The sequence below is a fragment of the Macaca nemestrina genome, chromosome 1 (assembly GCF_043159975.1).
Source record: "Macaca nemestrina isolate mMacNem1 chromosome 1, mMacNem.hap1, whole genome shotgun sequence".
In the NCBI taxonomy this organism is placed as follows: domain Eukaryota; kingdom Metazoa; phylum Chordata; class Mammalia; order Primates; family Cercopithecidae; genus Macaca; species Macaca nemestrina.
This window is the reverse complement of record NC_092125.1, coordinates 75,951,151-75,965,765: the sequence shown is the minus strand read 5'-3', so window position 1 is coordinate 75,965,765 and position 14,615 is coordinate 75,951,151. Positions and strand designations below refer to the sequence as shown.

The 14,615-nt window shown below is 37.2% G+C and overlaps 1 protein-coding gene across 3 annotated transcripts in view; it reads right to left on the bottom strand.

The window, feature by feature from the left end:
• The window catches only part of LOC105493513 (spermatogenesis associated 17), a 229,857-nt gene that overhangs the window by 54,738 nt on the left and 160,504 nt on the right, over nt 1–14,615 (bottom strand). For all 3 annotated transcript variants that reach the window (XR_011614273.1, XM_011761192.2, XM_011761190.2), the window contains one exon: nt 12,827–12,959. Coding sequence is in view for 2 of the 3 variants with exons in the window: in XM_011761192.2 (XP_011759494.1) it covers nt 12,827–12,959 (133 nt within the window). In the remaining variant the exon portion in view is untranslated. The remainder of the gene's footprint in view (nt 1–12,826; nt 12,960–14,615) is intronic.

Genomic DNA, 14,615 nt, shown 5'->3' with positions numbered 1-14,615 from the left:
CATTGCTAATGAAATGAAACAACACAAAACAAACAACTGTAAGGGGCTGTTTTTCAGCAAGTGCATAATCATCAATCAGCATGTATGGAAAGATTCTTAAAATTATATGAAGCTGGTCTGTTTAAATAGAAAGGCATATTTTATCCCAATCAATGCATAAAAGTAAAATTATCCATAACTGAGGCATGTTTCTCTGCTGTACAGTTCAGCTGTAATGATCCCCACACACTGCACTTGCACATCAATTATGATCATCATAATCACGGTCGTTAAGCTGAATGTTCATTATTATCAGGATGCTGGTGACAGCAGATTCAATCACCGGGTGCAATGGGCAAGCAGTCACAGTCCCACCCAAGTTTCTGCAGACAACGATGTGCCACATTAAATCTATGATGTGTTCTACATCCCACTCCATTCCAAAAGCCGTAGACAGTAAAGGTCAACTTTATGTTCTGTGCAATATGCTTAGGTTCTCTAAATTAATTCTTTAGGGTACTGGATATTTTTATGCTTTAAAGCTTATAAAATCCTGTTTAGGACCAAAATGCATGTGAAAATAACAAAAAAGGACTTCTCTACTGTTGTAATTCACCTGTAATAAGATGTATGAGGAAAAGCTCTATCAACATGAACCATCTTGAAAGAGTCTCTTCCTGAATTTTGCAAACAAGGGAAAACATGAAATGGTTCCATTAAAATCAGTTGTCTAAAATGCCTATGGAAACTCATTCCAATTCAGATAAAGGCTTTAGAATATCATTTCTGCTTCAGTAAATATGAACATATGTGAATGTTTTGACAACCAAAAGGATGTTTTTAGTACACTGAATTTTTTAGTGTCCAACTCTTTTAGATCTACCCAAATAGATTAAATTAATAGTGACTGGTAGATTCTCCTTATTTAATTTCACATCTAGTTTAAATATGGAGATCAGCACAATAAATAATTTATAAATACAAAGAATTTACCTGATCTTAAAAGGTTCGACCATTTAAGACACAGACTTAGAATCTAACAACTTAACTTGGGCAGTTTACAAATAGACTAAAAAAAATGAGTAAATTATATGGTATATACATTATCTTATTACTGATTTCCACACTTTCAAAAATTATATGTATGCTGCTTTTCATTATTTACTTTCACACTTTTGAGAAAAAATAGTATTATTTGCTCTAAATTTGCTGACTCTGATTTCTTTGTGTAGTGTTCTTCATTTCAATAGCATTAAAAATAAAACAAAAATGTAAATAATATTTGATACATATGAATGTGATGAGAGGAGGAGTATTTACTTACCTTTGATTTTCTGCCAACTGACACCTTTTAACACAATTGGTTAATAAATCATTCGAAAAGTACGACTTCTATGTTTAAAAATAATATAAGTGGATGAAAGATTTCTACATAGACAATCTTAAAACATAATGGGAAGAGTGAAGGACAGAAGTCAAATATACTTGCTTGAGCTTTCTTGGCTAAAGTCAATCTATTGCATTCAACTCCATCTTGCCATAGAAGGATAAGTTCACGTCAGCCCTGTCTTTTCTTTTCTTTTCTTTTTTTTTTTCTTTTTTTGAGACGGAGTCTAGCTCTGTCGCCCAGACTGTAGTGGAGTGGCATGATCTCGACTCACTGCAAACTCCACCTCCCGGATTCACGCCATTCTCCTGCCTCAGCCTCCCAAGTAGCTGGGATTATAGGCGCCCACCACCGCGCCTGGCTAATTTTTTGTATTTTTACTAGAGACGGGGTTTCACCGTGTTAGCCAGGATGGTCTCAATCTCCTGACCTCGTGATCTGCCCGCCTCAGCCTCCCAAAGTGCAGCCTTTTCTTTCTTCAACATTTTGAACCTGACATCTCCAGTCTCCCTAAAATTTTCTCTAATCCACCTGTAATTAATAAATTGAAGCCTCAAATTTCCAATATCAAGAAACAAAGTTTTATAAAAGTATAGAAAAAAGTCTTTTAGCAACCTATTGAATGCAAGTCCCATCCAAGTTGCTTAATATCAAATCAAATTATAAAGTATTTCTAATAATTCTAAGATTTTATGTTTAACCAATAAAATGACTACCTATGTATTGTACAGATTGTGCTAGCCACCACACAGAGACATAGTTTTGTTTGTTTTGTTTGTTTGTTTGTTTGTATTTGTTTTTTGAGATGGAGTCTCACTCTGTTGCCCAGCCTGGAGTGCAGTGGCGCAATCTCTGTTCATTACAACCTCTGCCTCCCAGGTTCAAGCATTTCTCCTGCCTCAGTCTCCTGAGTAGCTGGGATTACAGGTGTGCACCACCATGCCCAGCTAATTTTTGTAAGTTTGTTTATTTAATGGTATTATTTATTTTAAGAGATAAGAAGAAGATGGGGAGAAATCAGGAAGGGAGGGAGGAAAGGAGGAAGAAAAAAGGAAGGAAAGTAAGGAGGGAGGGAGAAATGTAAAGTTGTTTTGAATAATTTTCTACATGGTTTTGTATGGGGTTAGAGGGGCTGATGATGTATTATGATTTAAAGAATACCTACAATCTCTGGGTGTGGTGGCTCAAGCCTGTAATCCCAGCACTTTTGGAAACCTTGGCTTGATGGATCACTTGTGGCCAGGAGTTCGAGACCAGCCTGGCCGGCATGATAAACCCCATCTCTACAAAAAATACAAAAATTAGCTGGGCATAGTGGTGCATGCCCATAATCCCAGCTATTTTGGATGCTGAGGCATGAGAATCGCTTGAGCTTGGGAGGCGGAGGTTACAGTGAACTGAGATTGCACCACTGTACTCCAGCCTTGGCAACAGAGCAAGACTCTATCTCAAAAAAAACCCAAAAAACAAAAAACAAACAAAAAAAAAAACAGTAATAATCATAAAAATAAAAATACCTACAATTTTTCTTTTAATTTTTAGGGTGATATGGTTTGGCTCTGTGTCCCCACCCAAATCTCATCTAAAATTGTAATCCTCATGTGTCAAGGGAGGGATCTGGTAGGAGGTAATTGGATTATAGGGGTGGTATCCCCCATGCTGTGCTTGTGACAGTGAATTTTCATGAGATCTGATTGTTTTAAAAAAGTATTTGGCAGTTCTCCCTTGCACTCTTCTCTCTCACCTGCTGCCATGTAAGACATGCCTTCCTTCCCCTTCACCTTCTACCATCTGCCATGATTGTAAGTTTCCTGAGGCTTCCCCAGTCATGCAGAACTGTGAGTCCATTAAACCTCTTTCTTTTAAAAATTACCCAGTCTCAGGTTCTCAAGTAGTTCCTTCCTTCCTTCCTTCCTTCCTTCCTTCCTTCCTTCCTTCCTTCCTTCCTTCCTTCCTTCCTTCCTTCCTTTCTTTTCTTTTAAGACAGACTCTCACTCTGTCACCCAGGCTGACGTGCAATGGGGTGGTCTCGGCTCACTTCAACCTCCACTTCCTGGGTTCAAGTGATTCTCTTGCGTCAGCCTCCCGAGTAGCTTGGATTACAGGTGTGTGCTACCACACCCATTTAATTTTTGTATCTTCAGTAGAGACGGGTTTTCACCATGTTGGCCAGGCTGGTCTCGAACTCCTGACCTTGTGATCCACCCGCCTTGGCCAGGTAGTTTCTTTATCACAGTGTGAAAACAGACTAATACACAGGGGCAACAAGAATAATTATGTGTGATTATTTTCCTTAAGTATGTATGCTTTTTAAAAGTATATGGAGGCATAAAATTATTTCTCCAGAGTAACAAAATATACTATTTTTCTTTTTACTGCATATCCAAAAGTTTTTATATTTCCATAAAGTTGCTTACTTTATGGTTAGGTAAATGCATATTCTCGAAAAATACATCAGAAAATATGAAGTGAATCTGTTGCATAAAACCAAAAGGAAGTATATTATTTTAGGAAACACATTTTGCACAAGAACATTTCTTACTCTGAAGCAGCTTAATGTCACAAGTCATTTATATTTTAAAGAAATGAACACCTCCTTGAATTAAATAGAATGGTGAGATGGTATCAAAGCAACAAATGTTTATGTCAAATAGAAAACGAGATACAGATCACATTACACATGTTTAAAATATGAAATTAGATAAATAGTTAAAAAGCATATTTAGCTTACATTCTGAATGGTTGCATATCAATTAGAAACATTTGCAGCCAACAGACACATGAAAAATGCTCATCATCACTGGACATCAGAGAAATGCAAATCAAAACCACAATGAGATACCATCTCACACCAGTTAGAATGGCGATCATTAAAAAGTCAGGAAACAACAGGTGCTGGAGAGGATGTGGAGAAACGGGAACACTTTTACACTGTTGGTGGGACTGTAAACTAGTTCAACCATTGTGGAAGACAGTGTGGTGATTCCTCAAGGATCTACAACTAGAAATGCCATTTGACCCAGCCATCCCATTATTGCGTATATACCGAAAGGATTATAAATCATGCTGCTATAAAGACACATGTACATGTATGTTTACTGCAGCACAATTCACAACAGCAAAGACTTGGAACCAACCCAAATGTCTGTCAATGATAGACTGGATTAAGAAAATGTGGCACATATACACTATGGAATACTATGCAGCCATAAAAAAGGATGAATTCATGTCCTTTGTAGGGACATGGATGCAGCTGGAAACCATCATTCTCAGCAAACTATCACAAGAACAGAAAGCCAAACACCGTGTGTTCTCACTCATAGGTGGGAATTGAACAATGAGATCACTTGGACACAGGAAGGGGAACATCACACACTAGGGCCTGGTGTGGGGTGGAGGGAGGGGGGAGGGATAGCATTAGGAGATATACCTAATGTAAATGAGGAGTGAATGGGTGCAGCACACCAACATGGCACATGTATACATATGTAACAAACCTACCTGTTGTGCACATGTACCCTAGAACATAAAGTATAATTAAAAAAAGGAAAGAAACATGTGCCTAGAACAAGTTGATTGCTGAATTTTATGAAATGACATTGCTATGGCTTCAGTTTGTTCTCACCAAAACTCATGTTGAAATTTGATCCCCAATGTGGTGGTTTTGGGAGGTGGAACCTAGTGGAAGGTGTTTGGGTCATGGCAACAGATCCCTCATGAATTGCTTGGTGCCATTCTAGTAGTTCTGAGTGAGTTCTCTCTGATTATATTACATTCTTAAGAGGATGGATTAATTCCCTCAAAGGTTGGTTATTATAAATCCAGTACGCCTCTTAGGTTTTGCCTCCTCGCGTGCCTGCTTCCCCTTTGACCTTCTCCGCCATGTTATGACACAGCACAAAATCCTTCACCAGAAGCCAGGAAGATGCCAGTGCCAGCTTTATTGTACTTTTCAGACTCCAGAACCGTGAGCTAAATAAGCCTCTTGTCTCATAAATTACTTAGTCTCAGGTATTCTGTTATAGCAACACAAAACAGACCAAGACAGATATTATCATCAACATTTAGGTTTGTCAATCAGTTCTAAGGGTGAACTAGGTCAAACGACTCACTGTATACATTCTTTATGCCTTGGAATTACTAGCGTTTTTGAAGGCCATTTTTAATTAAGATGTCTCAGTAGCTGCCAAAAAAAAATTACTTTCTGAAGTATCCAATTTACTTTCCAGCATGTCTTACCCCTTGGCAATCCCATATTTATAATGTCCTTAAAAAAAGAATGTTTCTTAGAGTTTAGTAAAGAAACACCTTGTTTTTCTTTTGGGTCTAACATTTCTTCCTTTTGAGAAAGGAAGATCCATCTGTGACTTTTGTCTTCCTTTTTATGTTGGACACCAGGAAGCTGAAATTCTTAAATCACCGCCACAGTGATGCTTTCCCTTTATGTTGCAGGCATATAAACTCTTCTCATCTTAGATCATTTCCCCGTATCCTTACTTCAATAATATGACCCTTATTGCATTTTACTTTTATTTAATTATTTACTTTTATTTTTTGAGACAGAGTCTCGCTCTGTTGCCAGGCTGGAGTGCAGTGGTGCGATTTCGGCTCGCTGCAACCTCTGCTTCCCAGGTTCAAGCGATTCTCCTGCCTCAGCCTCCCGACTAGCTAGGACTACAGGCACGCATCACCACGCCCAGCTGCTAATTTTTATATTTTTATTTGTATTTTACTTTTAGAAAGATGCCTTAAATCCCTTCAGGAAGGAGGCAGTATGCAAAGGAATGAATCCTCACTGATAGACTATTAATAGAATCATTAGGTCTGGTAATATGTGGAACTCATACCCTTTCTAGTGGCCCCAATTTCTTTCCAGAAAGTCACTCATTTTGTGTAAATTCTAAGATGTGTGTGTGTGTGTGTGTGTGTGTGTGTGTGTGTATTTTTTAATTGTTAGTGAAGGAAATCAAAATATTCCTCTCTGAAACACTGGGGATCACAGAGCTAAAGAAGGTTAAAATGCAGGGGCACATTCTGCCCTTCCCCTTTGCCTTTCCCACCTAAAGGCAGGCACTTTTACAACACTTGCTTATCAGCTCAGAAACAGAGCTCAGAGACAGTGGCGCCAGAAGACCCTGGAGGAGACTTTGTTCTTTCCATAAATGTACCTTCCCACATTTTCCTGCATTTTGGAAGTGTGGAGATACACTATTCTTTGTTTTGTCACTATATAGAATGTAGAGCTCTTTATTAAAATACTATTTATGCAAGGCCCCATGCCACTGCTTTGAGAGAGAAATACTTTTGAACTGAGGTCTCTTCCACGTGATGGGTACGGCATGTGTTAATACAATTTGACTGAGTTTTTCTCCTGTTAATCTGACTTTTCAGGAAAATATCTCAACTAAGAATCTATGAGGGAAAGAAAAGAAATTATATTTTCTCCCTACAAGGAGCAACAGGTTAAATGCATCTCTTATAGTCCAAGACATGTTTTCCCAATTCAGACATTTTTATTTAAGAGGTAAAAAATATTTTGAAATCAGATAAGAAATATTTGTTTTCTTTCTTCCTTTATATATCATGTTTTCTGACTAATGTTCTTAATTCTGAAGCCCTTATTGAATTACAATATGGGCAAGGAATATACATATACATTATCCTGTTCATTCAGATCTATTGAAAGTGTTATTCTAAGCCAAAAATTAAATTAAAAAGCTATAGATATAAAACATAATATGATGAACCATAATATTTAAATTTTGCAGAATATGTAGTGTAATGACAGTTACACTAAATGTTTTCAGAAAAGCAAACTCTCTTAGGAATGTCCTTAGACAGTAAAATAGGTTTCCTTTTATATGTGATTTTTTTTCGTTTCAGGGTGTACATATACACAGGTTTGTTATATGAATATATTATGTTAATACTGGGGTTTGGACTTTTATTGATCCTATCACCCAAATACTGAACATAGCACTCAATACATAGTTTTTCAACTCTTGCCCCAATTCCTCCCTCCCTCCCTCCCCTTTTTTGGAGACCCCAGTATCTATTTTTTCCATCTTTATGTCCATGTGCACTCATTGTTTAGCTCCCACTTACAAGTCAGAACATGCAGAATTTGATTTTCTATGTCTGCATTAATTCACTTAGAATAATGGCCTCCAGCTACATCGATGTTGCTGCAAAGGACATGACTTCATTCTTTTTTATGGCTGTATAGTATTCCATGGTATATATGTGCCACTCAATTTTTTTCCCTATCTATAAGTGCAGCACAAAGATAAATATGTATATGTATGTTTGTATACAAGTATACATTATTAACTATAATCACCATGCTGTATGTGTGCTGCATATATAACATGTATATTAGGTGGTATAGCCTGAATTTTGTAGCCCCCCCCCCCACCACTCATGTGTTGAAGCCTAACTCTCAATGTGACTATATATTGGAGACAGAGCTTTTAAGAAGGTGATTAAGTTTAAATGATGTCATACAACAGTCTGTGAGTGCTGGGTTTTCAGCTAGAGTAGGAACATATTGCTAAGGAAACACATAACATGGCAGAAACAATATCTTATATTTCCAGTGCCTAGAAAAAAATTCTTGACTAATAAACAGATAAAGAGATATTGGGACTCAAGGACTTCATCAGCTCTATTGACAGAAACCAGGAACAGAGATGAGATTATACCAGCTAAGACACCAAGAGTTTGAAGTAAATGGTGCAGAGAAAGCAGAAAAGAATTAAGGCAGATTGTGGGACTTCTTGGATTCTACAAGGACTGGACCACTATTCACGCAAAGGGAAGAATGACCCCTAAGGGGATTCAGAGATCACTGGGGCTGCTACTCCTACAAGAGGCCCAGGGAGCAGGACTGTTTCCTTCCAGGTTTCAAAGACTGGGGCCACCTCTCCAGATTCCATGGGGCGGAATGACCCTGTTCAGTGCCTCTAGGGCAGGACCCACCTTTACAGGGAGCCTTGTGGGCAGGGCCCTTGCAGAGAGACTCTGCCTCACTCACAGGGTCATCAGGGTGACCCTGCCATCCCAGAGGAACTGGAGAGCAAAATATTGAACCAAAAAGTATTATTTTCAAGTCTTAACATCAAATAGAATTTGCCTTGTTAGGTTTTACACTTCTCTGAGACACATCATCCATTTCTTTCTTCCAATTTTTCCCTTTTGGCGTAGAAATATCTCCCCTTTGCGTGTCTTATTATTGCATTTTGGAAGCACATAACTTGACTGGTTTCACAGGTTCACAGCTAGAGACGAAGTTTACCTCAGGATGAGGCAAGTTTCACCCGTATCTGATTATATGGTATTTCTTGGTAGTTCTTTGTTTGTTTTCCCACAGCTTTACTGAGGTATAATTGACAAATTAAATACCATTCTAATTTGTTAGAACAGACATTCTAACAAATTAAATACACCTTCAGTGATTCAACAGATTACTTTGGTTGTATGGACATTTTAACAATATTAAATTCTTCCAGTTCATGAACACAGCATATCCTTGCCAATACGTGCCATCTTTTGTCTTTTTGTTAATAGCCATTCTAACATGTGTGAGGTTACATGCCATTGTGGTTTCTATTTACATTTCCCTGATGATTAGTAATGTAGAGCATCTTCTCATATACTTGTTGACCATTTGTAAAAATTGTATATATTTACAGTGTACAACATGATGTTCCAGTATACATATGCATTGTGAAACGATTACAATTATGCTAATTAACATATGCATAACATTTAGAACAGTTATTTCTATTTTGTGATAAGAACATTTAAGATCTATGCTCTGAGTCATTTTCAAGTATACAATACATTATTAATTTTAGTCACCATGCTGTATAATAGATCTGCAGAACTATACATCCTAATTGAAACTTTGTACCTTCTGACAAACGTCTCCTTCTCATTTCTCACCCCTACCTCCTGCCTCAAGTCCCTAGTAACCACAATTCCACTCTGTACTTCTGAGTTTGATTTTTTTCAGATTTCACATATAAATGAGATCATGCAGTATTTGTCTTTCTGTGTCTAACATTTCATTTAGTGTAAGGTCCTCCAGGTTCATCCATGTTATCACAAATGACAGAATGTCCTTCTTTTGAAAAGCTGAATAGTATTCCAATGTGTATATCTAGCAAATTTCCTTTATCCATTTATCCTTCAATGAATAATTTGATCCCATATCTTGGCAATTTTGAAAATGCTGCAGTAAACATGGGGCTGCAGATATCTCTTCAATATACTGATTTCACTTCCTTTGAATCTATACCCAGGAATAGGATTGCTGGATTATACAGTAGTTCTATTTTTAATTTTTTGAGGAACCACCATTTTCCATAATGACTGTACTAATCTGTATTCCCACCAATAGTGTACAAGCATTCCATTTTCTCCACATCCTTGCCAATATGTTATCTTTTGTCTTTTTGGTAATAGCCATTCTAACATGTATAAAGTTATATCTCATTGTGGTTTCTGTTTGCATTTCTCTGATAATTAGTGATGCTGAGCATCTTCTCATATACTTGTTGGCCATTTGTATGTCTTCTTTTGAGAAATGTCTATTCCAGTCTTTTGCCCATTTTTAAAAGAGGTTATTTGTTTTCTTGCTATTAGGCTGTATGAGTTCCTTATATATTTCAGATATTAACTCTATCAATTTGTATGGTTTGCAAATATTTTTTTCCTATTTCATAGTTTGTCTCCTTATGCTGTTGATCATTTCCTTTGCTGTGCAAAGCTTTTTGGTTTGATGCAATTCTATTTGTCTATTTTTGCTTTTGTTGCCTATACTTTTGGGGTCATATCCAAAAAATAATTGCTTAGACCAATGTCAAGAAGCTTTTTTCCTGTATTTCCTTCTAGTAGTTTTACAGTTTCAGGTCTTAATCTAGTTTTAGTTGATATTTGCATATAGTGTGAGATAAGGATTCACTTTCATTCTTCTGCATGTGGATATACAGTTTTCTCATCACCGTTTGTTGAAGAGACCATCCTGTCCCCATTGTGTGTATTTGGCACCTTTGTCAAAGATCAATTGGGCATAAATGTGTGCGTTTATTTCTGGGTTCTGTATCCTATTCTATTTTTTATCCCAGGACCATGTTGTATTGATTACTATGACTTTGTAATATAATTTGAAATCAGGTAGCGTGATCCTTACATCTTTAGTCTTTTTGCTCAAGACTGCTTTGGCTGTTCAGGGTCTTTTGTGGTTCAGGAATTTTAGGATTGTTTTCCCTTTTCTTCTTCTTTTTTGTTTTTTCTCTTTTGAGACAGAGTCTTACTTTTTCACCCAGGCTGGAGTGCTGTGGCACGATCTCAGCTCACTGCAACCTCCATCTCCAAGTTTCAAGCGATTCTCCTGCCTCAGCCTCCCAAGTAGCTGGGACCACAGGTGGGCACCACCACACCTGGCTACATTTTGTATTATTAGTAGAGGCAGGGTTTCACCTTGTTGGCCATGTTGGTCTCGAACTCCTGATCTCAAGTGATCTGCCCACCTTGGCCTCCCAAAGTGCTGGGATTACAGGCATGAGCCACCCAGCCTGGTCAAGGATTATTTTTTCTGTTTCTGTGAAAAATGACATTGGGATTTTGATAGGGATTGCATTGACTCAATAGATCACTTTGTTTAGATGGACATTTTAACAATATTAAATTCTTCCAGTCCATGAACACAGAATACCTTTCCATTTATTTGTGTCTTCTTTAATTTATGCCATCAGTATTTTATAGTTTTCAATGTACAGATCTTTTACTTCCTTAGTTATTCCTATATGGGATTATGATGTTGATTTCTTTTTGGGACAGTTCATTGTTAGTGTATGGAAATGCTACTAATATTTGTATGTTAATTTTGTATCCTGAAACCTTATTGCATTTGTTTATTAGTTCTAATAGTCTTTGGTGTGGAGTCTTTAGGGTTTTGAATATTTAAGATCATGTCATCTGCAAACAGACAATTTTACATCTTCCTTCCCAGTGTGGATGCCTTTTCTTTCTTTCTCTTGCCTAATTGCTCTGGCTAGGACTTCCAGTACTATACTGAATAGTAGTTGTAAGACTGGGCATCCTTGAGGCCGGGTGCGGTGGCTCATGCCTGTAATCCCAGAACTTTGGGAGGATGACGCCAGTAGATCACAAGGTCAGGGGAAGGAGACCATCATGGCTAATATGGTGAAACCCCGTCTCTATTAAAAATACAAAAAAATTAGCCAGGCGTGGTGGCATGTGCCTGTAGTTCCAGCTACTTGGGAGGCTGAGGCAGGAGAATCGCTTGAATCCGGGGGGCGGAGGTTGTAGTGAGCCAAGATTGCGCCATTGCACTCCAGCCTGAGTGACAGAGCGAGACTTCATCTCAAAAAAGAAAAAAAAAAAGAGTGGGCATCCTTGTCATGTTCCTACGATTTAGCTATGACTTTAGAGTTTAGAGCGGGTACTAAATGTATTAAGATTCTTGTGGCTTTTGAGATGGAAAGAATGTATTTGCATTCAAGAGTGCATGAGTTTTGGGGGCCAGGAATGGAAGCCTATGAAATGAATTCTGTTTCCACAGAATTCATAGGTTGAATCTCTAACCTGTAATGTGACTGTATTAGAAACAGAACCTGTAAGGAGGTGATTGAGTTTAAATAAGGTCATGAAGGGGGGTCCTTGTCTCTTGGGATTAGTGCCCTTACAGGGAGAGACACAAGAGAGCCTGCCCTCTCTCTGCCCAGAAAGAAGAGGTTATATGAGCAAACAGGGAGATGGTAGCTGCCTACAAGCCAGGAAGAAAGGCCTCACCAGAAACTATGTTGGCAGTTATCTCAGACTTCCAGCCTCCAGAATTGTAAGAAAATAAATGTCTGTGGCTGAAGTTAGTCTATGGTACTTTGTTGTGGCAGCCTGAGTACAGACTAATATATCACACAAGTGCCACATATACGTGCTGTACCTGCTATGCAAGTGCATATGACACTCAGGAGTTGCACATATACATATATGCATGTTAAATGTATGTGATACATCATGTTTTATATAATGCATGTCTTCTCTCCCCCCTTCTTTAGCTATCTATAAACATACATACATAGATTGAGAGAGAGCAAAGAAGCCCCGATCTCCATGCCTGAGAATTAGCTTAACTCCATTCTGTGACCTCATACTCAAGCCCTCACCCTGGTCATATGCCAGTGCCAGTGATCCATGCCTTTGACCCTAGGGCAGCTAAGTTATAGCTAAGTCATAAAACTTAAGAATGCAATACTGAAAAAAAAAAATCTTACATAGGTCAGCCACACCATCTTTACCTAAAACAGCTGTCTATAAATAATTTTGTTACCATAAAGGTCTTAATTGTAATAAGAATATTTATACTTGCTCTAATTAATGTATATTTCTAGCTTTTAAAAAGGAATAACTTTTTTAAATGTTTTGTTGACTCACCTTGTCACAGATCCATTTCTTAGGATTTTCACTTCGGAATTGTTCTTTGTGAGAAATAGGACAATACTTGCTTGATAAATGCATTGATGGGATGTACTTTTCATTTTTATGGTATGAAGAAAATGGCAAAAACCTGAAAGAAATATTTAGGAGCTATTCTTAACTTGATTTTTAGAGACACTTGATTTTTAAAATAAGGCTTTGGAGAAGTACTATAGTACAGTGAAAATAATACATGATTTGGAATCAGAATACCTAGATTCCATTTCAACCTCTGCCATTGATTACCTGTGTTAATTGCTTCTATTAATCTTTATTTTCTATTCTGCAAATGGAGATACTAAAATGTTCGTCACAGAATTTTTGTGAGTCTCAAGTATTTTATATAGAGATAATGCTAAATAATACATTTATGAATTAATTATGCCAAAAAACTCAAAATTCATCATATAAATGAAAATGTTCTTAATTTTAAAATAGTATCCCTAAATCAAAAGGACAGCCAGTACAGTCAATTCTCATTGAAGTAGGCTTTCTTCAATTTTAAGTCACTTGAATAACGGTGGCATTATTGGTAGCAGTAGCAGTTACGAATAATGAGGCCTTCAAGTCAGCCAGACCTGTAATCACACCTTAGCTTTGCATTGCTAGCTGTATTACCCTATGCAAGTTACCTGAATGAGCCTTGACTTCCATATAGCGTTATTACAATGAATGAACAACTTAATTTATGTAAGGTATTTAACATGGAGGCTGAAAAGATTGTGTCCAATAAATAATGTCAGTGCTAAAAGCAGATGTAAAAATAGAAGGGACCTGTTGCAGCAACCATTATCATTATCATCATCATTATTACTTTAGATATTTTTATGATCAACAGAAAAGACCAAACTTTTAAAACCCATATAAACTCTCACAGAACATCTAAGATTATGATATGCTTTTAGTGTAACCCAGATCCCTCACCAAAACACACTGAAATAAGAGTAAAGAAATTTTTTTAAAAAGTTATAAACCTATAAGAAGAAATAGGACAGAAAATAAGAAAGAGCAATTGAAAACACAAATTAATTTTTAGCAGGTGGAAGGAAGATAGAAAATTCATAAATGACAAAAAAGAGTTAAGAAAACTGAAATCTAGGTGCCAGAAGAATGAGATGTCAAAGAGAAACAGGGCAATTTGTCCTGCAGAACCAGGGAAAAGCTCGGGAAATAAATCTACAATTATTCCAGAAAGTGAGAGAAGGAATGAAGCTGAAAACAGCTGAAAGCTTATGTAAGGAGTAATGAAATCCCCAGGTCCATGTCCCAGTCCATGTATCCATAAACGCCTATTCTCAGAAAAAAATTTACACCAAAAAGCTCTAGTCTCAAGGAAAGCATGTACTGAGGAAGGCCAAGGGGAGGCACCAAATGGAATATGTAGATTTTAATCCAAAGACTGGCCATTGAACTCTTTCCTTGATCGTCTCTTAAGTGCACTGGCAGCTTGGACTTATATCCTTCAGAAGACTGATTGCATCTTCTGAAAAGACGTGACAGTTCTTAGAGAAACGAGTTCAAATATCAACAATTTGGGGATGTTTTAATTAAAAGGGTGTATCAGAGTATAATAAAATCTATCAAAAAGCCACTCTTTTACACCCATAGAGTTTCTAATCTAATTTTTGCATTTTCCCTTTTAATATAAACTTAAGAATGGTTTACCAGTGGGAAAATAACCAATGTGGAAGAAGGACACAAATCCAAACATAAGGAATAAGCTAGAGGAAACAGACATCATGATGCA